Raw genomic sequence first — 25,672 nt, 5'->3', positions numbered from 1 at the left:
GCTCCTGTGTCATGCTTGAGTGTGTGTGTGTGATACTCTTTCATTGTCACCTCGCCACTCTCCATGGAACTGCTCAAACATGCCATGCAGTCAGCTCTGTCACTGAGCTAACAACTACTCATTAAGTGGGACAATAGCTCTGCTTTCCCAATAACATATTTTGTATGAACCATTCCCCACTTGGTTACATAATGTGAGCTTGTTGGGGGTTGTGAATAGGCCAATGTGGGCGTGTTCTCTGCTCATCAGCCTCTCATGCATGCTATTGTTTTGCGGTGTGTTTTTATTAATGCAGTGCATGTTTTAACCTGTCAAAAATCCTACCAAACCAGATTCAGAGAAATCTCCGTAAGCTACTTGAAGAGACCTGACTTAAGGACCCGTTGGTCGCCTCGCTGGACGGAAGTGGCGCCTTCATAAAACGCTGGTGAAAACACTGCAGATCTGATCGGCAATCTGTTACCAAATAACAGATTGCCACTTTGGAAAGGAGACCATTTCTTAATTGTGCAATAGCAGTATCTTCCTTCTCTTTCTACTCAGGACAAAACCCATTATTTTGTGTCTGATAGCATGCCATTGTAATCAAGACATTTCAGCAACTGTAGCTAGTTTGGGCTGAATCCTAACTTGAAACTCACGCGCTTAATAACGCAGAATTCTGCTTTTAGGGGCAATCTGCAGTTGCTACATACATTTTTGGACTGAATTAATGATATTCCTCAAGAATCAATGGGTACATAACTTTATAAGTGCTTCATGAGCTTAGTTCAACTGTCGTTCCCCACTAGAACCCAAAATATAACCTGGTTTTACTCCAATATTTGAAAACATAGTTAATGTAAACAAACACTATATAGCCAAAAACATGGTTAAAATTATGACTGACATCATTGGTGGTCAGTCTTTGCATCCATAGCTTTGTCTATTAATTTGAGTGGTTACATTTCCCCAGCCCCATGTGTTTCTTTACCGAAGCCGGGGTGGGAAAATGCATTGTTTCAACTGCTGATTGCCGCATTAAATCATGCCTCTGTCAATGGGAGATTTCTGTGGAAATTTGAGTTGTGTTCAGGTTTCAAGGTATAGGATACAAACCTTAAAGAGAAGCCATAAGCTTTAGCCTATGCAGTACTGTACCTGAGAAGCTTTTCAATATTAATGGGATGTTTTCAGGTATGAGTAGGTCCCAAGGACCCACCTATTTCAATGTTTTTCTATTAACATTTCAAAAATGGTCAGTCTTGTAATGCCTACTGTTCATGTGCCCATTTTGTTACAGGTATGAATTGCCAATAAAATATTTATAGTTCTTGCTTCATTTTTTTGGTCTCAAACTGTCATCCAACATGCCTAAATGCTGTTTTCAACCACTCAGTAAATAGGCTCCATTTTATCAATTTTCATTAAGCACTGAATGATTCACACAATGTATAACTGAAGTGAATGCCATCTAAAAGATGTGACAAGTCTATGGCTTCTACTGCATCATGGATGTGTATATAGTTAAAGGAACATGACCCTCTCACCTTGTCTGACAGTGCGGTCCAACACTGGTCCACTACTTTGAGTAAGATTTGCATTCAGGTAAAACAGCATGAATTTGAGTGCCCCATTCAGCCTCGTACCACAGAACAGACGGCACTTTCAGTGCGTTTTGCCATTGTCAAGTGAATTAATGATTTGCATTCACTTTGAGTGTTCATCATACATAAAGATTACACTGTTGATACATTTGTCATGCTTTTCACATCTGAACATAATATCTGCATTTTATTCTAATGAATGAGGGAGGGAAGTTATTTTGCTAGTAGTGGCAGCTACTAACCTATTATAGAGCCTCAATTGATGTCTTGTCAATCATTATAAACACCCCTATTCGGAGGTATGCTGTAAACATGAAAATTATGATAAAACTAAATTATGCACAACTAACCTATATAATTTGTCCAAGTGCTTATATTTTCATGATTTTAAATGTAGTCATATGAAACCATTAGCAATGGAATATCGTTAGGAGGCACCCCCTTTACATTTGGCCTGTCTGTCAACCCATGTTAAGGCTGCACATGACGTAACACCCACACTGCAAAGTGCAATGGCGAAATTGAACAATAACAGCCATCGCTTCTCGGTACCATATGTATTATGTCGTTAACATTAAAGAAAACAGAATCATTCTCCTGGAGAGTCACATCATGCAACATCTGTACATTTAATGCGCGCGGGGCTGCGACTAGGAGTATTTTACTGTCTCTGCAAGCGATGACAGTTTAAAACGCGGGTAAGTTTCATGTAATTGCAATACCGTCCATTTTCAATGCCAAACCATTTTCGCAGCAAACTGGTTTGTGCACCTGCTTTTAAAGGGGCGTGGCGGCTGGAATGCAGGGTACCCCATCTCCAGCTAAAGATGCTGATAGCTTAGCAACTACGATAGGGGAAAGCAGACGAGAGCAACAACAATGGATTTACCATTTGTAAGCATCTTTCGCTATGTCTGACTATGCACGGAGCATTTTTGTGTGGTGACCCCACCATCAACTGTTCTGACACGACTGTAGCGCGAGCTACACGGTGCTATGACTGCTGACTCGAAATGTAAACAAAGGGAGACGGGCCTTTTGCTATTTCTCACAATGCCTGGCTAGCTGCATTGAAGTTGTCGTTGATAGTGTCAATAACTGTTTTTATTTATGCACGATGCATGTATTAGTACAAGCAGACCGTAGATCCATATGGTCGATGGTGTCTGCTAAACCATAATGTTTCAAACTATACAAAAAGACGTACTGAATAAAAATATAAACGCAACATGTAAAGTGTTGGTCCCATGTTTCATGAGCTGAATTAAACATTTCCCGAAATTCTCTTTAAGCACAAAAATATTATTTCTCTCAAATGTTGTGCAGACATTTTTTTACATCCCTGTTCAGTGAGTATTTATCCTTTTCCAAGATAATCCATCCACCTGACAGTGGCATATCAAGAAGCTGATTAAACCGCACACAGGTGCACCTTGTGCTGAGGACAATACAAGGCCACTCTAAAATGTGCAGTTTTGTCACACAACACAATGCCCCAGATGTCTCAATTTTGAGGAAATGTGCAATTGGCATGCTGACTGTAGGGATGTCCACCAGAGTTGTTGCCAGATAATTTATGTTAATTTCTCTACCTTAAGTGGCCTTCAACGTTGTTTTAGAGAATTTGACAGTACGTCCAACCATCCTCACAACCGCAGACCATGTGTAACCACGCCAGCCCAGGACCTCCACATCTGGCTTCTTCATCTGCGGGATTATCTGAGACCAGCCATGAAATTGAGGAGTATTTCTGTCTGTAATAAAGCCCTTTTGTGGGGAAAAACTAATTATGTTTGGCTGGGCCTGGCTCCTCAGTTTCAAATCCATTACCTTTACAAAAATATACAAATAAAACAAACAGAAATAACCATGGTTTTCAAGCGCCCCTGCCCAGTCGTGTGAAATCCATAGATTAGGGCCAAATACATTTATTTCAATTGACTGATTTCCCTATACGAACTGCAACTCAGTAAACTCGTTGAAATTGTTGAATGTTGCGTTCTTATTTTTGTTCAGTATAATTATTTTCTCTTCTAATACAATGACAAGCTTTTTGGAATGCAAAATGATCAGGCTAGATGCCATACCATGCCAATTGTTTATTATGGGCATTGGGCTATAATGCTACCACCTAAACAAGAAATACATACTGGAAAATACATCAGATCTGCCAAATTGTCTATCTCTCTGACCTGACTGACGTAGTATTGTATTAGTGTCATATCCAGAAAAAGCAGTGGCCTACTGTCTGCAGTACCTTTCTCTCAGTCTTTATTAAATAGTATAGTTTGGTTTCCAAAATATATTCAGATGGAGACCTGCACTCACTGATAATCTAGCTTTACCATGTCATCAACACATCAGAAAAATATGCCTTCATAGTAAACTTTTCAAGTTAATTTGGACTCTGACGTTGTTGTTGCCAGGTCTTAGGCGTACTGAGGGAATCATGGCCACGGAAGAACCATCCCCTCCGTCGTCCATGGAGAGCAACAAACCCGGCTTCCCCAAACAGATTCTGGCCAACAAGCTGGAAGATAAACACCTGTGTAACTGCTGTCAGAAGCTGCTGCGGAGGCCCTTCCAAGCCCAGTGTGGACACCGCTTCTGTTCCTACTGCTTCAATAGGACTGTCAGGTGGGAGTTCAAAGAGTGTATCTCAACTGTATACAATCATCTGTATTTTCTCCTTTACCTGTAATGTGTAAGCACTGGTCTGGTAAGACCTAAGGAAGAAACTTTAGACTATTGAAATGCACCCCAGGTTATGATGCCTGATGAATATATTACACATTTGACAATATGACACACTGTACTGTTATTTTGTACTGTTTGTTGACATAATATTCCCATTACAGAGATGGACCTCAGAAATGCAGTGCTTGTATCAAAGAGGACATTTTTGAAGAACCCACGTCGATTCTAAAACAAGGCTGTGTAAGTTTCTACAAAATGCGTCTTTCATTACAGTGTCACTTTGTCCTCTCAAAGAACAAGTAAGATCAAAATGTACCCTTCAAATAATGTGTCCATGTTATTTGGAGCGTGCACACACACACACACACACACACACACACACACACACACACACACACACACACACACACACACACACACACACACACACAATCATAAATGGAGCATTCGGAAACAGTACAGACTCACTGTAAAGGAAAAAGCCTTGGCAAAGTGTTAGTTTTCTCTCACTTCTGCAGGCTTTTCCTGACAACGCAGCTCGACGAGAGGTCGAAAACCTCTCTGTTGTCTGCATCAACGAAGGCTGTACCTGGAAAGGCAATATTAAAGAATATGAGGTTAGTTGAGCGTGGTTTTAGACTGATTATTATATTATACCTTTTCATCATTCAAACGAAGCATTTAGACTGACATTTTTGTTGAAAAAAGAAATGGTGCCACAGATGGTTATAAGCAATGCACCTCAATACTGTATTTGCTTTGCTGTGTTCTTGCTTCATGATCAGTTTGACCGACGATCCTTGTTTAGGCTGTTCTGAACATATACTAAAGCCAAATGAATCCTACCTTTATTTTCTGTCACTTACAGTTGAGCCATGAGGGGAAGTGTGACTACATGATCATCCCCTGCCCCTCCTGTAAAGAGCAGATCCGCTTCAACGAACAGGAACGCCACAATGAGCGAGAGTGCCCTGAGAGAACTCTCAACTGCAAGTACTGCAAGGAACCATTCCATTTCAAAAACATCAAGGTGAGAAATAATGCATGTTCCGAGAGAGAACGTCCATCCATCTGTTTATTTGTGAAATCTTTCAAATGGCTGGCTTACGATCGTATCAATTTTGCAAGGAACATTAGGGTCAATATTTGTAAGAAGCTATACAAGAACACGTCGTTTATTTAGGCCCACGACGAGATCTGCCCCAAGTACCCCATGATCTGTGAAGGCTGTGCCAAGAAGAAAATACCCAGGGAGAAGGTGAGTTCTTACAGTTTCAACATACACAATATAACCAACTATAGCCAAACGTGACTGGATGCGTTTGGAAAATGCATCACGGAAAAGGAAGCTCAATATTGAGAGAAAATAATCCACTCTCTTTTAAGAAGGTTGTTGTTCGAAATAGCTGTAGAACTTGTCAAATCATTGTGTATTGTTTCGTCTTTGGCTCTTTCCCTAGTACGTGGACCACATTAAGTTCTGCAGCAAATTCAGAACTCCATGCAGATTCCATGTTGTTGGGTGTGATATGTCAGTAAGTAGCTTTCTTATCTCTTCAGAGCTATGGTTTTAATGAATCCTAATTAAACAAACGAGGTTGTTACTGTGTAATTACTATTTACCATGTTATTTCTTAAATAATACCTGGTAATAATTCAGTGCTACTGTTAGAACAGCTCTCCTCTCCCCCTCTCTCTGTACAGGTGGAGAAGGAGAGGATCCATGACCACGAGAGGGCCTGCGCCTATGAGCACCTCAACTTGCTGCTGCACTACATTATGGGGATGAAGGTGAGGATGAGTATGGATGTAGTGGAGCGTTAGTGCCCATTACACACACTAAAGCAGTGGTATTCAAAGTCGGGGTTGCAGGGGAACTGCAATGGGGTCGCCCAAAAAATTATTATAAAAGTACAAGATATTATATGGGACTATATAAAAAAGTTGTTGAGAAAGATAATGAAATACAATTGTATTTAGTAGATGTATTTATTGGTTTCCTTTTGTTTTGTTAAGAGATGAAAACATAATGAATTGAAGGTTATGTGCTGATGTAAAAATCGAAATGTACCTATTTTATGGTTGGTTTGGGATGAGTTGGATTTGGGGTGGGGTCGTGAGAAATTAATGCTAAAAAAATGGGGTCCCCAGAAATTCTGGTGGAAAAAATGGGGTCCCTGCTGAAAAAGTTTGAATAACACTGCGCTAAAAGATGGTTGTTTGCATTAGCATTTACTTACTCTGTGTTTACTTTACCTACCTTATTTTCTTCCTCTCCATCCATGAAGGTGAGCATGGAGGGCCTGCAGCCGCAAGGCCTGGAGCTGGCTGGACACAAGCTCCTGGAGCTCCACCATTCCCTCAGGGAGCTGGAGGCACGCGTCTCCCAGCTCAGCACTACCTCCACCGGGCCTTCCGTGCAGGGGGCCACCAACTCTCCTTCCTCCCCGCCTCCCGCCCTAGCTCCTCCCCTGCCTCCACCTCCCGCCCTGGCCCCCACCCTGACTGTGTCCACCTCCTTCACCCCCTTGCCCAGCTCGGTGGGGGCGGCCCTGGAGCTACAGCTCCACAGTGAGAAGACCAAGGTGGCGGAGCTGGGACGCAGGTGCACGGACCTGGAGGTGAAGGCGGGGATGTTTGAGAATGTGGTTTGCGTGTTGAACCGAGAGGTGGAGCGCTTTGCCACAACCATGGAGGCCAGTAACAGACAGCATCGCCTAGACCAGGATAAGATTGAGGCCCTGAGCAACAAGGTAATAAGGCCCTGAAGCAGAAATTAAATTCAGTCATTTAATTTATTCATCCCTATCCAACATTTTAATTCAATGGCATGACTTACTGGGGTATAAAGCTGGAGGTTCTGAGGATTGTGGTGTCATTTTTCTGCTTTACCAAATTACCAGAGTTACAAACTACACCTCAGTCAGAGTTACACTTAAACTACATATATTTTATTAAGAGCTTTGCAATAGCCTTTTTTGACTTTCAATGATGCGCTATCTCTAATGAACCATTGAAAAGTACCACCAGAAAAGTACAAAGATCTTTTATAGCCAAGATACACCCCTCTCAACTTACATGACAAACCACAGATCTTAGGAACAGTTCACAAAGGTTAAGATTTGTATGAAATATATCTATAAAACATAGCAGATAGTCAGTGCTGTGTCAACAGTTCTCATTGTAAAGACCAGTGTCTGGCCCCCTCCTACTCCAAACTGGAACCCGTCTCACCCTGGTACGGTATAGCATGAAAACATTACCTTTACTATCTGGAATGCTCTTTAGGCTTTATTACCCAAAGACATCGTAAATCTCCTCTGTCAGTGCTATAAGAAATTAGTTTTGGAATTGTTAGTTAGATTACTTGTTGGTTATTACTGCATTGTCGGAACTGGAAGCACAAGCATTTCGCTACACTCGCATTAACATCTGCTAACCATGTGTATGTGACAAATAAAATTTGATTTGATTTGATATCTCATAGAGGCCCATCCTCAGTGGAACACACACACGATACTCTATTCTGTCTAATTTAACAACTATTCTTATAACAATCTTACAAGCATTAAAACATAATCTTGCAATTTTCCAAGACATGTTATTGACTTCATAGAAGCTAATATATTTGCACATATTTGTGTGTGCGTGTGTCTCAGGTGCGGCAGCTGGAGAGGACGGTGGGGCTGAAAGACCTGACGGTAGCAGAGATGGAAGGCAGGCTGAGGGAGATATCGGGCACCACATTCGACGGCGTCTTCATCTGGAGGATCTCTGACTTTACCAAAAAAAGACAGGATGCCATCGCTGGCCGAGCTCCTGCCATGTTCTCACCAGGTAAACCAGAACTATTGCAGTCCATGTTAAGACTGAGACCAAAGGGGCTTCGAGACCGAGTCAAGGCCGAAACCAGAACAACCATATCGAGACTATATTATACCGTAGTAGTGCAAGTAATAATGACAGTGCAAATCGTAGGCTATTGTGTTTCCATAATAATATTTAAATCACCGTTTTTCAGCCTTCTACACCAGTAAATATGGCTATAAAATATGTCTGTTTTTCCCCAACAGCCTTCTACACCAGTAAATACTGCTATAAGATGTGTCTGCGGATCTACCTGAACGGGGACGGGACAGGGCGTGGCAGCCACCTTTCTCTGTTCTTTGTGGTGATGAGGGGACTGAGTGATGCTCTGCTCAAATGGCCCTTCAACCAGAAGGTAAGGACCAGGGGACTCATTTAGAAAATGCATAGAAAATGCATTAGAAGGTCATACATTTTACATGCTGTATATTGAAATCCACACGAATCCTGTAATTTATACAGTACCAGTCAAACGTTTGGACACATATACTCATTCAAGGGTTTTTCTTTATTTTTTATTATTTTCTACATTGTAGAATAATGGTGATGACACCAACACTATGAAATAACACATGGAATTATGTAGTAACCAAACAAGTGTTAAACAAATCAAAATATATTTATATTATATATTATTATTATATATTTGAGATTCTTCAAAGTAGCCACCCTTTGCCTTGATGACAGCTTTGCACACGCTTGGCATTCTCTCAACCAGCTTCACCTGGAATGCTTTTCGAACAGTCTTGAACGAGTTCCCACATATGCTGAGCACTTGTTGGTTGTTTTTCCTTTACGCTGCGGTCCAACTCATCCCAAACCATCTCAATTGGGTTGAGGTTGGGTGATTGTGGAGGCCAGGTCATCTGATACAGCGCTCCATCACTTTCCTTCTTGATCAAATAGCCCTTACATAGCCTGGAAGTTTGTTGGGTCATCATCCTGTTGAAAAACAAATTGTAGTCCCACTAAGCGCAAACCAGATGGGATGGCGTATCGCTGCAGAATGCTGTGGTAGCCATGCTGTTTAAGTGTGCCTTCAATTCTAAATAAATCACAGAGTGTCACTAGAAAAGCACCCCCACACCATCACACCTCCTCTGCCATGCTTCACGGTGGGAACCACATATACGGAGATCATCCATTCACCTACTCTGTTTCTCACAAAGACATATCAGACCAAAGGACATATTTCCACTGGTCTAATGTCCATTTCTTGTGTTTCTTGGCCCAAGCAAGTCTCTTCTTCTTATTGGCGTCCTTTAGTAGTGGTTTCATTGCAGCAATTCGACCATGAAGGCCTGATTCACTGAGTGGCCTCTGAACAGTTGATGTTGAGATGTGTCTGTTACTTGAACTCTGTGAAGCATTTATTTGGGCTTACATTTTTTGAGGCTGGTAACTCTAATGAACTTATCTTCTTCAGCAGAGGTAACTCTTGAGTCTTCCTTTCCTGTGGCGATCCTCATGACAGCCAGTTTCATCATAGCGCTTGATGGTTTTTGCAACTACACTTGAAGAAACTTTCACATTTCTTGAAATTTTTCGAATAGACTGACCTTCATGTCTTAAAGTAATGGACTGTAATTTCTCTTTGCTTATTTGAGCTGTTCTTGCCTTAATATGGACTTGGTATTTTAACAAATAGGGCTCTCTTCTGCATACCACCCCTACCTTGTCACAACACAACTGATTGTCTCAAACGCATTAAGAAGGAAAGAAATTCCACAAATTAACTTTTAACAAGGCACACCTGTTAATTGAAATGCGTTCCAGGTGACTACCTCATTAAGCTGGTTGAGAGAATACCAAGAGTGTGCAAAGCTGTCATCAAGGCAAAGGGTGGCTACTTTGAAGAATCACAAATATAAAATATATTTTGATTTGTTTAACACTTTTTTGGTTACTACATGATTCCATATGTGTTATTTCATAGTTTTTATGTCTTCAATATTATTCTACAATGAAGAAAATAGCAAAAATAAAGAAAAACCCTTGAATGGGTAGGTGTGTCCAAACTTTTGACTGGTACTGTATATCTTCAAATTTATGTTAAAATCTGCAACACAATTTTGATTTTGCATGACACGTGTGATGTATAAATCAGACATGCTTTTGTGGAATTCTCTCTCTCGTTGTCCTGGCAGGAAACATGTCTGTAATGGAGATTATAAATATATAATTCTATGATTTATTACGTTTTCTATATCAGACATTGTTTTGTTCATACTCTTTTTATTTGTAAATAATCATTAAACAACAAAGAGGTGAAAAGAGGGTGACCCAGTCAAGTGTCAGACAGAGTTATTGTTCTCATTTTATGTCAGACAGAGTTGTTGTTCTCATTTTATGTCAGACAGAGTTGTTGTTCTCATTTTATGTCAGACAGAGTTGTGGTTCTCATCTTATGTCCGATAGTTGTTGTTCTCATTTTACGTCAGACAGGGTTGTTGTTCTCATTTTACGTCAGACAGGGTTGTTGTTCTCATTTTACGTCAGACAGGGTTGTTTTTCTCATTTTATGTCAGACAGGGTTGTTGTTCTCATTTTATGTCAGACAGAGTTGTTGTTCTCATCTTATGTCAGACAGGGTTGTTGTTCTCATTTTATGTCAGACAGGGTTGTTGTTCTCATTTTACGTCAGACAGGGTTGTTGTTCTCATTTTATGTCAGACAGAGTTGTTGTTCTCATTTTATGTCAGACAGAGTTGTTGTTCTCATTTTATGTCAGACAGAGTTGTGGTTCTCATCTTATGTCCGATAGTTGTTGTTCTCATTTTACGTCAGACAGGGTTGTTGTTCTCATTTTACGTCAGACAGGGTTGTTGTTCTCATTTTACGTCAGACAGGGTTGTTTTTCTCATTTTATGTCAGACAGGGGTGTTGTTCTCATTTTATGTCAGACAGAGTTGTTGTTCTCATCTTATGTCAGACAGGGTTGTTGTTCTCATTTTATGTCAGACAGGGTTGTTGTTCTCATTTTACGTCAGACAGGGTTGTTGTTCTCATTCTATGTCAGACAGGGTTGTTGTTCTCATTTTACGTCAGACAGGGTTGTTTTTCTCATTTTATGTCAGACAGGGTTGTTGTTCTCATTTTATGTCAGACAGGGTTGTTGTTCTCATTTTACGTCATGTTTTTCATTTTATGTCAGACAGTTGTTGTTCTCATTTTATGTCAGACAGAGTTGTTGTTCTCATTTTATGTCAGACAGGGTTGTTGTTCTCATTTTATGTCAGACAGAGTTGTTGTTCTCATTTTATGTCAGACAGAGTTGTTGTTCTCATTTTATGTTCTCATCTTATGTCCGATAGTTGTTGTTCTCATTTTACGTCAGACAGGGTTGTTGTTCTCATTTTATGTCAGACAGGTTTGTTGTTCTCATTTTATGTCAGACAGAGTTGTTGTTCTCATCTTATGTCAGACAGAGTTGTTGTTCTCATTTTATGTCAGAGTTGTTGTTCTCAGATTTTATGTCAGACAGAGTTGTTGTTGTCAGACAGAGTTGTTGTTCTCATTTTATGTCAGAGTTGTTGTTCTCATTTTATGTCAGACAGGGTTGTTGTTCTCATTTTATGTCAGACAGGGTTGTTGTTCTCATTTTATGTCAGACAGGGTTGTTGTTCTCATTTTATGTCAGTCAGAGTTGTTGTTCTCATTTTATGTCAGACAGGGTTGTTGTTCTCATTTTATGTCAGACAGGGTTGTTGTTCTCATTTTACGTCAGACAGGGTTGTTTTTCTCATTTTATGTCAGACAGGGTTGTTGTTCTCATTTTATGTCAGACAGAGTTGTTGTTCTCATCTTATGTCAGACAGGGTTGTTGTTCTCATTTTATGTCAGACAGGGTTGTTGTTCTCATTTTATGTCACACAGAGTTGTTGTTCTCATTTTATGTCAGACAGAGTTGTGGTTCTCATCTTATGTCCGATAGTTGTTGTTCTCATTTTACGTCAGACAGGGTTGTTGTTCTCATTTTATGTCAGACAGGTTTGTTGTTCTCATTTTATGTCAGACAGAGTTGTTGTTCTCATCTTATGTCAGACAGAGTTGTTGTTCTCATTTTATGTCAGAGTTGTTGTTCTCATTTTATGTCAGACAGAGTTGTTGTTCTCATTTTATGTCAGACAGAGTTGTTGTTCTCATTTTACGTCAGACAGAGTTGTTGTTCTCATTTTACGTCAGACAGAGTTGTTGTTCTCATTTTACGTCAGACAGAGTTGTTGTTCTCATTTTACGTCAGACAGAGTTGTTGTTCTCATTTTACGTCAGACAGGGTTGTTGTTCTCATTTTATGTCAGACAGGGTTGTTGTTCTCATTTTATGTCAGACAGAGTTGTTGTTCTCATTTTATGTCAGACAGGGTTGCTGTTCTCATTTTATGTCAGACAGAGTTGCTGTTCTCATTTTATGTCAGACAGAGTTGTTGTTCTCATCTTATGTCAGACAGTTGTTGTTGTTCTCATTTTATGTCAGAGTTGTTGTTCTCATTTTATGTCAGACAGAGTTGTTGTTCTCATTTTATGTCAGACAGAGTTGTTGTTCTCATTTTATGTCAGACAGAGTTGTTGTTCTCATTTTATGTCAGACAGGGTTGTTGTTCTCATTTTATGTCAGACAGAGTTGTTGTTCTCATTTTATGTCAGACAGGGTTGTTGTTCTCATTTTATGTCAGACAGAGTTGTTGTTCTCATTTTACGTCAGACAGGGTTGTTTTTCTCATTTTATGTCAGACAGGGTTGTTGTTCTCATTTTATGTCAGACAGAGTTGTTGTTCTCATTTTATGTCAGACAGAGTTGTTGTTCTCATTTTATGTCAGACAGAGTTGTTGTTCTCATTTTATGTCAGACAGAGTTGTTGTCAGACAGAGTTGTTGTTCTCATTTTACGTCAGACAGAGTTGTTGTTCTCATTTTACGTCAGACAGAGTTGTTGTTCTCATTTTACGTCAGACAGAGTGTCAGACAGGGTTGTTGTTCTCATTTTATGTCATTTTATGTCAGACAGAGTTGTTGTTCTCATTTTATGTCAGACATTTTATGTCAGACAGAGTTGCTGTTCTCATTTTATGTCAGACAGAGTTGTTGTTCTCATCTTATGTCAGACAGTTGTTGTTGTTCTCATTTTATGTCAGAGTTGTTGTTCTCATTTTATGTCAGACAGAGTTGTTGTTCTCATTTTATGTCAGACAGAGTTGTCAGACAGAGTGTTCTTTTATGTCAGATTGTTGTTCTCATTTTATGTCAGACAGAGATGTTGTTCTCATTTTATGTCAGACAGGGTTGTTTTTCTCATTTTATGTCAGACAGGGTTGTTGTTCTCATTTTATGTCAGACAGAGTTGTTGTTCTCATTTTATGTCAGACAGAGTTGTTGTTCTCATTTTATGTCAGACAGAGTTGCTGTTCTCATCTTATGTCAGACAGTTGTTGTTCTCATTTTATGTCAGACAGGGTTGTTGTTCTCATTTTATGTCAGACAGAGTTGTTGTTCTCATCTTATGTCAGACAGAGTTGTTGTTCTCATCTTATGTCAGACAGAGTTGTTGTTCTCATCTTATGTCAGACAGAGTTGTTGTTCTCATCTTATGTCAGACAGGGTTGTTGAGTTAAAGTCAGAATGGCAGCTGGCAGGTTTGTGAAGTCATCTGGTTTGCACTCATGAGGTCTATCCCTCACACTTTCTGTATCTCTCTCTGTATCTCTCTCTCAATTCAATTCAATTTGCTTTATTGGCATGATGTAACAATGTACATATTGCCAAAACTTACTTTGGAGATTTACAATATTAACATAATTAAAATAATAATAACCAGTAACACCAATAATCAAGGGTCAAAATAACCATACATTGAGCAACAACAATACAGTAAGCATAGAGGACAGGTTGGTTGGTCTGTCAGACACTGTCCCTCATCTTATGGCAGGCAGCAATGTACATAGGGAGCTGCCAACCCACAGCTGTCTGCGTCCTCCCCCAACAGGATGGGTAGCCAGGACGGGTAGCCTATTCTCATCAGAGAGGTCTTTGAAACCTTGAATAAGGGTTTCAATTCTGAGGAAATTACATTCTTGTTTTATATTTTTGACATTTTGTCAGAAAATGCAGCTCTGTCTCCGGTTCTGCTGTGGTGCAGTGGTTGCACAGCCTTTCCTCTACAGGGAGCCATGTTTTCCTGTGTTTAACCTTCTTAATGGCAAGGCTGTGCTCACTGAGCCACTGTACTTTGTCAAGGTGTTTCTAAGGTTTTGATCAGTAAAAATGGTCAAATAGTTAGCCACAGTGTACTGTCGATTTAGGACTGCATATTGCTTTTGTGCTTGTGTAGGTAATATAGATTTGATTGTGTTGTAATTTGGTTTATTCTGATTGATTGGATGTTTTGGTCCTGAGGCTTCAGTGTGTTAGTAGAACAGGTTTGTGAATTCAGCCCCAGGACCAGCTGGATGAGGGGACTCTTTTCTTTGCTCAGCTCTTGGCATTGCAGGGCTTGGTAATGATATTTAATTTTTTTTATTTTACAAGTCAGTTAAGAACAAATTCTTATTTTCAATGACGGCCTAGGAACAGTGAGTTAACTGCCTGTTCAGGGGCAGAACAACAGATTTGTACCTTGTCAGCTCGGGGACTTGATTTTGAAACCTTTCGGTTACTAGTCCAATGCTCTAACCACTAGGCTACCCTGCCGCCCCAGGGAGAGTGGGTCACTGTATTTTAGATGTTTCCAAAACATAATTGCTCTTTTGTTATTATTATTTTTTATTATTAGTGGATATTGACCTAATTCTGCCCTGCATGCAATGTTTGTAGTTTTCCTCTGGACACGTAGGAGGATCTTACAGAACTCTGCAAGCAGGGTTTCAATTGGGTGTTTGTCCTATTGGGTGATGTCTTGTTTTACAAGTGTACCCCATACCTGCTGCCATAAAGTGCAATTGGTTCAATGACACATTCAATTCGTATTAGCCAAATTGTTATAGGTATTTCAATTTGAATTTGTTTTTTAATGGCGTAGAATGCCCTGCATGCTTTCTCTGTCAGTTCATTCACTGCCTCATTAAAGTGTCCAGTTGAGCTTATTTTTCAATCTACGTAATTGTGCAGTACTCTATATATGTTGTACCAATTGAGAACTCACTCTCTCTCTCTGAATGCTGGAATTGTGTGAGTGAGTGCGAGTGTTGTGTAGAGTTAGATATCCTGCTTTTTCTTTTACGTTTCCTTTTCTTGGTGGTATCTTTTTTTCTTCCTCTGCATGATTACGGTTATCATTATCTTTATTTAGTTGTTGTGGTAGAATTAAGTATATTGTTGTGCGTGTCGAAATTACCCTGGCTTTGGCGTGGGGACGCCGTCTCTGTCACTTCGGCACGGCTTTAGGTGTGTTACTGAAGCTACTGTCACTGGAGGAGTTTTTGGTCGAGAGAAGGCATGCTATGAGAATGTTGCTTATGCGTCACGGATGAATAAAGCGGTGGTGTTTTGTCTTAAAGAAGAGTGTCTTGTTGATCGTATGGTTGAGCATGGCGTACTTCTTAAAGAAGAGCGTCTTGTTGATCGTATGGTTGAGCATGGTGTACTTCTTAAAGAAGAGTGTCTTGTTGATCGTATGGTTGAGCATGGCATACTTCTTAAGGAAGAGAGTCTTGTTGATCGTATTGTTGAGCATGGCGTACTTCTTAAAGAAGAGTGTCTTGTTGATCGTATGGTTGAGCATGGCGTACTTCTTAAAGAAGAGCGTCTTGTTGATCGTATGGTTGAGCATGGCGTACTTCTTAAAGAAGAGTGTCTTGTTGATTGTATGGTTGAGCATGGCGTACTTCTTAAAGAAGAGCGTCTTGTTGATCGTATGGTTGAGCATGGCGTACTTCTTAAAGAAGAGCGTCTTGTTGATCGTATGGTTGAGCATGGCGTACTTCTTAAAGAAGAGCGTCTTGTTGATCGTATGGTTGAGCATGGCGTACTTCTTAAAGAAGAGTGTCTTGTTGATCGTATGGTTGAGCATGGTGTACTTCTTAAAGAAGAGCGTCTTGTTGATCGTATGGTTGAGCATGGCGTACTTCTTAAAGAAGAGCGTCTTGTTGATCGTATGGTTGAGCATGGCGTACTTCTTAAAGAAGAGCGTCTTGTTGATCGTATGGTTGAGCATGGCGTACTTCTTAAAGAAGAGTGTCTTGTTGATTGTATGGTTGAGCATGGCGTACTTCTTAAAGAAGAGCGTCTTGTTGATCGTATGGTTGAGCATGGCGTACTTCTTAAAGGTTTGTTTATTCTAGTTACGCCGCTTTTTTTCTCTGTCAACAAGGGTAACAATTTCAAATATACCACCGTTTATTCCCATTGAGCTATTGCCATAAGCGATATGCTTGCCTGAAAAGGGTGAAGGCAGAGGGAGGGGCGCAGATGGTCCTCGTAACGCTTGGGCCCAGTGATGTAGGGAGAAGTGGGTCGACAGTGGTTGAGCAGCCACACGTACCTGTTTCTGAGGAACAAGGTGTCAGTGTTGAGGGCACGGAGTTGCAACTTGTACCAGAGGAGAATGCTATGCAGCAGAAACATATTGTTGTAGAAGGTATGGACAGATCTGAAGAATAATTTCCAGACTGGAGTTGCCCAGTACGAGTGCTGGTGTACAGGAGGGGGGTCATGTGGAGCTAGGCTCCCAGGTAGTGGAGGAGATGCCCACTACGAGTAATGGGGTACAGGTGGGGGGTCATGTGGAGCTAGGCTCCCAGGTAGTGGAGGAGATGCCCACTACAAGTAATGGGGTACAGGAGGGGGCTCAGGTGGGGCTAGTCTCCTAGGTAGTGGAGGAGATGCCTGGTACAAGTGATGGGGTGCAAGTGGGGAGTGTTGAGAGGGATGTGGTAGAGTGGAGTCAGTGGTCTGTGGGCTCAGTTGAGGAAGATAAGGATATGGATATCTCTCCTGATACGATAGCAGCTGATGAAGACTCAATTTACAGTCTAGAGGAAGTAAATGGGTTCCTGGATCAGACTTTTGGGAAATCTGTGAAATTGGCAGATTTTTTTTATGTTGATAAGATAAGAGGTCAGCTGTGATGTTACAGAAGACAGTGGGGTTAGACAAGCTGAGTGAGAAGAAGCGTTTTCGCTTGAGGACATTTACTACTACTGCTGTCACTGCAGCAAAAGGTAGTGGGAAACGTGGTCAGCTTCTTAGGGCTGCAATCCTGATATTACTAGATATTATCTAGCGTGTCCTACGTTGCATATAATCTGACTGAGCATACAAGTATCTAAGTATCTGACTGAGCGGTGGTAGGCAGAAGCAGGCGCGTAAACATTCATTCAAACAGCACTTTCGTGCGTTTTGCCAGCAGCTCTTTGTTGTGCGTCAAGCATTGCGCTGTTCATGACTTCAAGCCTATCAACTCTTGAGATGAGGCTGGTGTAACCGAAGTGAAATGGCTAGCTAGTTAGCGAGCGCTAATAGCTTTTCAAAAGTCACTCACTCTGAGCCTTCTAGTAGTTGTTCCCCTTGCTCTGCATGGGTAACGCTGCATCGATGGTGGCTGTTGTCGTTGTGTTGCTGGTTTGAGCACAGGGAGGAGCGAGGAGAGGGACGGAAGCTATACTGTTACACTGGCAATACTACAGTGCCTATAAGAACATCCAATAGTCAAAGATTAATGAAATACAAATTGTATAGAGGGAAATAGTCCTATAATTCCAATAATAACTACAACCTAAAACGTCTTACCTGGGAATATTGAAGACTCATGTTAAAAAGAACCACCAGCTTTCATATGTTCTCATGTTCTGAGCAAGGAACTGAAACGTTAGCTTTCTTACATTGCACATATTGCACTTTTACTTTCTTCTCCAACACTTTGTTTTTGCATTATTTAAACCAAATTGAACGTGTTTCATTATTTACTTTAGGCTAAATTGATTTTATTGATGGATTATATTAAGTTAAAATAAAAGTGTTCATTGTTCATTCAGTATTGTTGTAATTGTCATTATTACAAATATATAGATATAAAGATCGGCCGATTAATCGGTATCGGCGTTGAAAAATCATAATCGGTCGACCTCTAGCTCAGATACATACAACCTGTCTAACCTTACTTTTGTGTATTGACATTGCAACGTAAACAGATGGTCTGCCTTTGTCTCCCTGATGGGAAGATGACCACGGATGAAATGCGCCAACATGCCGTGGATTTCTACTCTGCCCTCTATAAGGTGGAGGATTGTGATTCTCTGAGTACTGATCAGTTGTTACAAGGTCTTCCTCAATTGGGCCCTGAGCAGAGAGTTGCTTTGGATTCTGACATTACTCTGCAGGAGCTGTCCACAGCAGTTATGCAGCTCTCATTAGGCCGAGCCCCTGGCATCGATGTTTTACCATCTGAGTTCTATAAGCCCTTTTGGGGGTTTATTGGGGAGGAATTTTACGTGGTGTGTGAATCTTTTACAGAGAGTTGTCTTCCTGTATCTTGTCAACTTGCTGTGCTTTCATCGTTGCCAAAAAAGGGGGATTTGGCTCTTATAGAAAATTGGCGACCTGTTGCGTTGCTGTGTGCAGAATATAAAATTGTACCTAAATGTCTCTCAAACAGGTTGAAAGAATATCTGGGGCTGTTGGTCCACAAGGACCAGTCTTACTGTGTACCTGACTGCTCTATTGTTGATAATTTGTTTCTAATAAGAGATGGTTTGAGTTGCCACATCCCCGTCTAAAGGGTTATCAGGCAGGGATGCCCAATTTCGGGACAGTAATATTGTCTGGCAATTGAACCAATGCTTTGTTTTTTAAGAGCGAGGCTTACTGGTTTTTCTGTGCCAGGAGTAATGAAGGGTCCCACGACAGCACTGTCTGCGTATGCAGATGATGTGACAGTTTTTATTACAGGGGGTGAGGATGTTAAGGTTCTCTCAAATGCTTTAAAGGTGTATGAGAGGGCCTCCTCAGCTGGAGTCAATTGGGAAAAGAGTGAATCGCTGTGGGCAGGTCAGCTTCAGATAGGGTCCACTCCACGGTTCCCAGAGGGGCTTCAGTGGGGAAGAGATGGGATGAAGACTGGGGTTTCTTCTAGGCTCTGATGTAATTTCAGAAAAATAACTGGGAGGGTGTAGTGCAGAAAGTGTGTGCCAGACTGTCAAGGTGGAAGTGGGTGCTAATAATCTTGCTGCCTCTACCCTGTGGTATAGACTAATGATTTTACAGCCACTGTGGGTCTGATACAAGAGCTTCAGAGGACCCTTATCAATTTATTTTGGTCAGGACAACATTGGATTAAAGCTACAGCCCTGTACCTGCAACTGCATTAGGGTGGGTAAGGTCTGGTGGACATTTCTTCCAGGATCATGCCTTTTCGGCTTCAAAAAAGCAGCCCAGAGACTGTTGCACAGTGACGGTTTTAGCTGTGTTGACACAGTCTACACATTGATGAGGAGAGCAGGCTGTTTGGGCTTAGACAAGCATATTTTCCTCTTAAAGTTAGAGGGAGGTGATTTGTCTGATCGGACACCATTTTATGAGTCTGTTATGCAGGCTTGGAGAGTTTTTGTCATGTCCCGTAAGGCCGTCACGCCACCAGGGATGTGGCTTTTTGAAGAGCCTCTTTTATTTTTATAACACTGCCATCCAGTCCCGTGCTATGCGTTCAGCCAGCCTACGTTCATGCCTGCTAGGTGTGGGGTGTACTAAGCTGGGTCATCTGATGCGGAGCAGGAGCAGATCGTTGGAGGAGCTGGGAGAAAGAGCAGGGATCTGATCATCTCTTCTACTGAGGAAGGTCGTAGATGAGGTCTGTAATTCTTTGCCAGTACTTCATCGACAATATGTGACTGACACTTCCAATTCTGATCGGTGTAAGGAGGGTCTGGATGACGTGTTCCCTGCACTGATTGTAAGTGCTGAGGAGGGGGATTTCGAGAAGGACGTGGGGATGCTGCTTTCCTTCGAGACCCCGGAGCTGGGGGAGTTCAAGGTGTTGGGAAAGAAGGCCATGTATAAAATCTGTGTAAAAGTGTCCTTTGCCTTTTCCCTGGAAGGGGTAAAATCGACGAGGTGGGCGGGTGTGTTTGGTCCAGGTGCCTCCCCAAAAGGCTGTTGGAGGTCTTTATACAAACTGCCTATTGAAAAGAGGACAGCTGACCTACAATGGAGGATAATACATGGAGCCATAGCCAACATGCATCTGGTACATCTGGATCCGACAGTTGAGGAAGGGTGTCCATTTTGTGCTGAGTCTGAAACTCTGGCACATTTTGTTTTTACAATGTCCCAGGTTGGTCGGGATGATTGACCTGATCACTAATTGGTTCTCAGCTCTGGGAGAGGTTTTCTCTTCCCAACTGTTTATATTTGGGCTAAAGTACAGGTTTAGTCAAAGGGGTGTAGTTACTTTGCTTAATTTTGTGTCAGGGGCAGCCAAATTAGCAATATGGAAGACCCGAAAGAACAGTATTCGGGGACAGGGGTCTGTGGATGGGTGGGAATGCTGGAGGGAATGTTGGCAGCGAGACAGAGTAAAGTTTGCCTATTACAAACTGGTTAACAATATTGAACTGTTTGAGTATATGGGGTATTTAGAGGCTCTTATGTTTAGTTACTGTGGATGATAATTTGGTGTTGTTTTTAATTTATGTGTAACTATGGTTTTGTATGAGTGTATATAGTGTTGTGAGCTCCCAGACCCAATAAAGATTATTTAAAATTCAAACTCTCTCTCTCACCAGGTGACTCTGATGCTGCTGGACCAGAGTAACAGGGAGCACATCATCGATGCCTTCCGGCCCGACGTCACTTCCTCTTCCTTCCAAAGGCCTGTAAGTGAGATGAATATCGCCAGCGGCTGCCCGCTCTTCTGCCCGCTCTCCAAGCTCGACGCCAAGAACTCCTACATCCGCGACGACACCATTTTCATTAAGGCCATCGTGGATCTCACAGGCCTCTAGGATGCACCCTTTGAAGTGGAAGTGCAAGACAACCGAGCAGCAATGTGGCCATTCAGGCTTAATTTTGGCTGCTTTTGAGCACCATTTCGGCTCCATTTTGGTTCCGTTCGGCCCTATTTCAGTCCCCTTCATTAGTAGGGAGACTGACATGCTTGCTACCGTGTGCTGCATGTGGCTCCAGTGTGCCCAGCTCAGGAGGCCCTTGCACTGTTGTAGCTCGACCATCTCTTAATGCCACAATACTGGTTCCTCATGGTGCTTGAACCCCAGTTGTGTAGCTTTATTATTTGTATCCATGGAAATAACTCCAGAATATAGTCTCAGTATTTAGTAGGACAGAACCTGTGGTATTTAAATGGGGATATGTGGCAATTGAATTGATTTGGAGGACATCTTTTTCTCTTTGTTTTTCATAAGACTTCATTAGGTCTCAGAGAGAGTGAATTGTAGCCGTGAGAGAATAGCAAAAAGAGGGATATGAACCTTTTCCTTGTCAGTGTAGAAAACTGCCCCACTGCTTATCGCAGACGTAGAGCTTATCGTGGCTTGGTGCAGCAGGGTATTCACTGTATCTCTTGTTTCCGATCTCAACCCGAGTCATTTTGATTATGGATATCGTGAGCTTCTCAATGCCTTTGTTGAGTACATTTGCATAGACAAACGTGGAGTTATGTTATGAATAAGAATATGGGCATTTGTTTGCCTTTTTGCGCAAATTGCATGCGGGCTATCTTTTATTGGCCTTGGTGTTGAAGTGCTCGCTCTTTTCATTGGGCTGCTGAAGGGATCCTTCCTTGTTCGTTATTACACCTGTTAGTGAGTTAAACCATCTGTGATGGTGGACATTGCCTGCATGTCTTGGATCCAGGCATATACTTTTACATATACTTGTTCGTGTTGCGTTTCTTGTTCCTCTTTAGGGGTTGAGGCTTATGGGATTGGTGGTTCGGTACATCTGTGGAAGATACAGTGGAGTTATCATGGTGTTATAAGGCAGCTTGCCAATCAAAGCCTGAGGCATACAAGTGTATTTCTATCACTGGTAAATACATCAAGCTGGAAGAGCTTTCCCCTCCAGGATATGCTCATTACAGTAGCTCATATATCAACACATAGTACTGTGCCCCACCACAGATGTTAATACAGGTTCCATGAACTGAAGGAATGGTGTGTTCCTTGTTTTCTGTTCATATTACAGTGTGGTACATTTGTATGTAGTTTTGCTGCTATGTCAGATATGTTGGTGATGTAAAACAAATGTGTTGCGATCAATGAAATGTAGGACAGACAGTTGAAGGTGGAAAGTGGAAGGATAAAGAGAGATGTAACCACGAAGTGAAAACAAGTGAATGTGATGGTATACTTTGCGATTGGACCATAGTGGTTGATCATCGTTAATTGATGTTTGATGTAACTCTAGATAAATCCCATTAACCTGTGGGTGACAGTGAAACCTCTTAGCCTAGGTGGTAGTATTATGATTCATGAAGCCCCACAAATGACACTGACCAAAATGCTAAATCTGAGGAAATCCTTTAGATCTGAAATATATCTGTAGGTTGTATGCTTGTCCATTAGGGGGTGCTGTTTTACTTGGTACGCCTGTGTGCGTCCCCAATAGTCTTCCCCCTCTGGACTTGTGTAGGGGTTTTCACCTGCCTGTTTTGAAAGCAGTCTTGACCTGTTTTGAAACCTCTCTGTGCATGGGAGGGTTCAATTCATATTCAGTATCGCAGTTCGTGGTTGGCTTACCTCGTAGACCAATGGCGAATGCATTTATTTGCATTTATTTGGAGGAGTATAAATAAAGATGTTAGAGTTATTATTATGTCATATCTCGCACAGCTTCTGTTCAACACAAGCAGATGCCTATATATATATATATATTCATAAGAATTGATAAATATAATATCATAATGTTGAACAATTCAATATATTGATGTTACTATACCCATATTGTTATTAATAAATATAGTATAGTTGAATATATTATTAATGATATAAATAATACCTACTTTTTGTTTGTCGAGGTGGTTTAAGACAAGTCTGGAAAACCCCTTAAAGTAACCCAAATACATCAAATGCTGTGCCACATGATACCAACCATGGCACCCCATTCTCCTGGGTTAACTGAGGGTTAAAAACCAAAATATGAAGTGGTTGTGTTTACATTCCCCAAAATGACCCTTTAAAGGTTCCCACAGTAATTCTGTGTCATATAACTGTGCTTCTCAACCTTTTCTGTACCACTGGGGCCGGAAAACAATGGTGCCTCTTGTACCAAGAACCGTCAAGTTGCTCTGGTCCTTCCTCCTCAAAGGACTCCTTAGGCCTATATCAAAACAGCACTTGAGATCTGGCTACATTATTGTCAGCTAACCATCTGATGGACCGGTCAGCAGCATCCCAGAGGTTGAGGACCACAGATTTTTTTTGTCTTCTGAGAAAGGGTGCGTTGGTTGTTATTATAGGTAGTATTTGCGCTCTGAACATCATATTTGTGCAGTCAGTGAATATGGTGTTTGGTCCTTTGATGGTAATAAACAGGGTTTGGTTCTGGAGGAGTTGATTCTGACTATGTTCATTATAGGGCAAATCCCTCCTGCAGAGGTAGCTTTTTTAGCATCAAACTGTAGAAGTTGTTCAGTCAGTTTACAGCCCTCAACGAAAAGGAATTCATATATATTCTTTCCTTTCCATAAATACTTATCCTTGTGTTGTGCCAGAATGTTATATTACCTCCAAATTATTGCAAAAGCTGTGTTATACATTGTACTTGTATTCTATGCTAAAAAATGGTGCCAAATATGCTTAGAGAAAAAATAGATATTATGTACATATGAAGGTTTATAGTTTGTATTTTTGTTTCATTCCAATGTAATGCATGGGTCACTTTTGGAAACACCTAGACTGATGGAGTACTTTCAGCAAAATATCTCCTCATAATCCAATAATATACCTTTCTTTAGGTCTCTGAATGTAAAGCTTTAATGCAGTGGTCCTTTACTCTTTCTGGGAGAGAAAACCAGTTCTGTTTTAACAGTTGTTGATGCAGTTGAATTTAATGAACTTTAATTGTGCACTTTGTATTATTTAAATGTGAAACAGGGTACTACTTTGTTCTGTGATTTGTATACTGTGAAGTCCGAGCTATATACATTCTGATTTGTTGATCATGTATGTTCTCTATACGCTGTAAAGGCTGTAACAGGACATGTAGTATGCAATAAATTTGTCATTGGATTCCTGGGTTTTGTTTGTCTCATACCAAGTCTCTGTTTGTGTCACAAATGGCACCCTATTCCCTATATTGTGCACTACTTTTGACCAGGACCCATGGAATATGGTGGACATTTGGGACACTACCTCTGACTTCCATCTCTTTCCTGCTGGCTAGAGTGAGGGAGTTATTGGTTTTGTTGTTCCTGTATTCACCCAGAAGATGGTGCTGCTCACCATTGTTTTACACTGGTTGCCATCAGTACAGTTACCATGTATGATCTTCAAACAGGGATTATTCCACTCCTTTTAATGAGATTTGGCCATCTGCCAGAGATAAAGATCTAATACCGATTCTAGTTTCTGAGAATCTCGGATTTACTCTCTGAGTCAAATACCCCCTTGACCGTATTCTGCGCCTTTTAAGGAGGGACGAGTCATAGGCGAAGCAACTGAACCATGGACAGATTTATGTAACGGGCTCTTCATCGAGAAGAATAAAACAGACACGAATCATTGGACTATAGCAAATGGAAATAATAAATTATTCTATGTGGAGTAGATGTTATAGTGTGATTTGGCTCCTTAAATAGTTTCTATGTGTCTTTCAAAGGCATGATTGAGCCCTAGACTGATACCCACAATCCTTCTGTCAAGGATTCCATAATTGTATGTTTTGTGTGACCAAGAAATAGCCAAGGACCCACATTTCAGCAATCTACTGGCAAGTCTGCTTGGCAAACTTGTACTTTTGTCATGCTACAATACAAAACATTCAACTGCACAATTGCAGTCAAACAAATTATTTCCCTGACAGTGTTGGGACAATGAATAAAAACCTAATGACCCACATTTCACCATTGCATCTTGTGCTTAACATTACAATACAATATCCACCTCACACAAATTCCAGTGAAACAAATTCCTTCCCAGACAGTCTTAGAGTGTCGGGACTCTTAACTGGAAGTTTCACTCTAACATATCCCAGAGAGGGGTACTCTAGTATAGTAGTGGTTGGGTGAGTCATGATTCATGATGGGACAGTGGAACTGAATTGGCAGTACCAAGGCTTTTCTACAGGAAGTGGTGGGAAGGGAAGACGACTGGCCCACACAGCCGTTGAAGCTCCTGTAGCTAGGGTTGCCAACCCTGCCCATTGGGCCTGGACTGGAAGCTCCTGGAGGATGGAGAAATCGGCATTTGAATCCCAGGGAGCAGTACATTTCTTACATGTCTAATTGAAATTAATGACTTAGTGTTAAAACTGCCAAAGGATTTCTACAATCTCCCAGAATGAGTTTGTTCTGACTTGGCAACCGACTTGGCTGCAGTTGTCACTTGCGGGATATGCTAGAAAGTATGACTGTCTATT

General features: G+C 41.1%; 1 protein-coding gene across 1 annotated transcript in view; it reads left to right on the top strand.

The window, feature by feature from the left end:
* LOC135517036 (uncharacterized) overlaps window positions 1-24,324 on the top strand; it is a 33,037-nt gene extending 8,713 nt beyond the window's left edge. Inside the window, exons 14-24 of the mRNA XM_064941066.1 lie at window positions 4,013-4,223; window positions 4,445-4,523; window positions 4,802-4,900; window positions 5,152-5,313; window positions 5,467-5,541; window positions 5,744-5,818; window positions 5,988-6,074; window positions 6,572-7,036; window positions 7,943-8,120; window positions 8,357-8,505; window positions 20,863-24,324. Of these exons, the coding sequence (XP_064797138.1) occupies window positions 4,013-4,223; window positions 4,445-4,523; window positions 4,802-4,900; window positions 5,152-5,313; window positions 5,467-5,541; window positions 5,744-5,818; window positions 5,988-6,074; window positions 6,572-7,036; window positions 7,943-8,120; window positions 8,357-8,505; window positions 20,863-21,081 (1,799 nt within the window). The 3' untranslated portion in view covers window positions 21,082-24,324. The remainder of the gene's footprint in view (window positions 1-4,012; window positions 4,224-4,444; window positions 4,524-4,801; window positions 4,901-5,151; window positions 5,314-5,466; window positions 5,542-5,743; window positions 5,819-5,987; window positions 6,075-6,571; window positions 7,037-7,942; window positions 8,121-8,356; window positions 8,506-20,862) is intronic.
* Window positions 24,325-25,672: the final 1,348 nt, after the last annotated feature.

The sequence above is a fragment of the Oncorhynchus masou genome, chromosome 28 (assembly GCF_036934945.1).
Source record: "Oncorhynchus masou masou isolate Uvic2021 chromosome 28, UVic_Omas_1.1, whole genome shotgun sequence".
In the NCBI taxonomy this organism is placed as follows: Eukaryota; Metazoa; Chordata; class Actinopteri; order Salmoniformes; family Salmonidae; genus Oncorhynchus; species Oncorhynchus masou.
The sequence above is the reverse complement of the archived record's forward strand: the minus strand, read 5'-3'. Positions and strand labels throughout refer to the sequence as shown.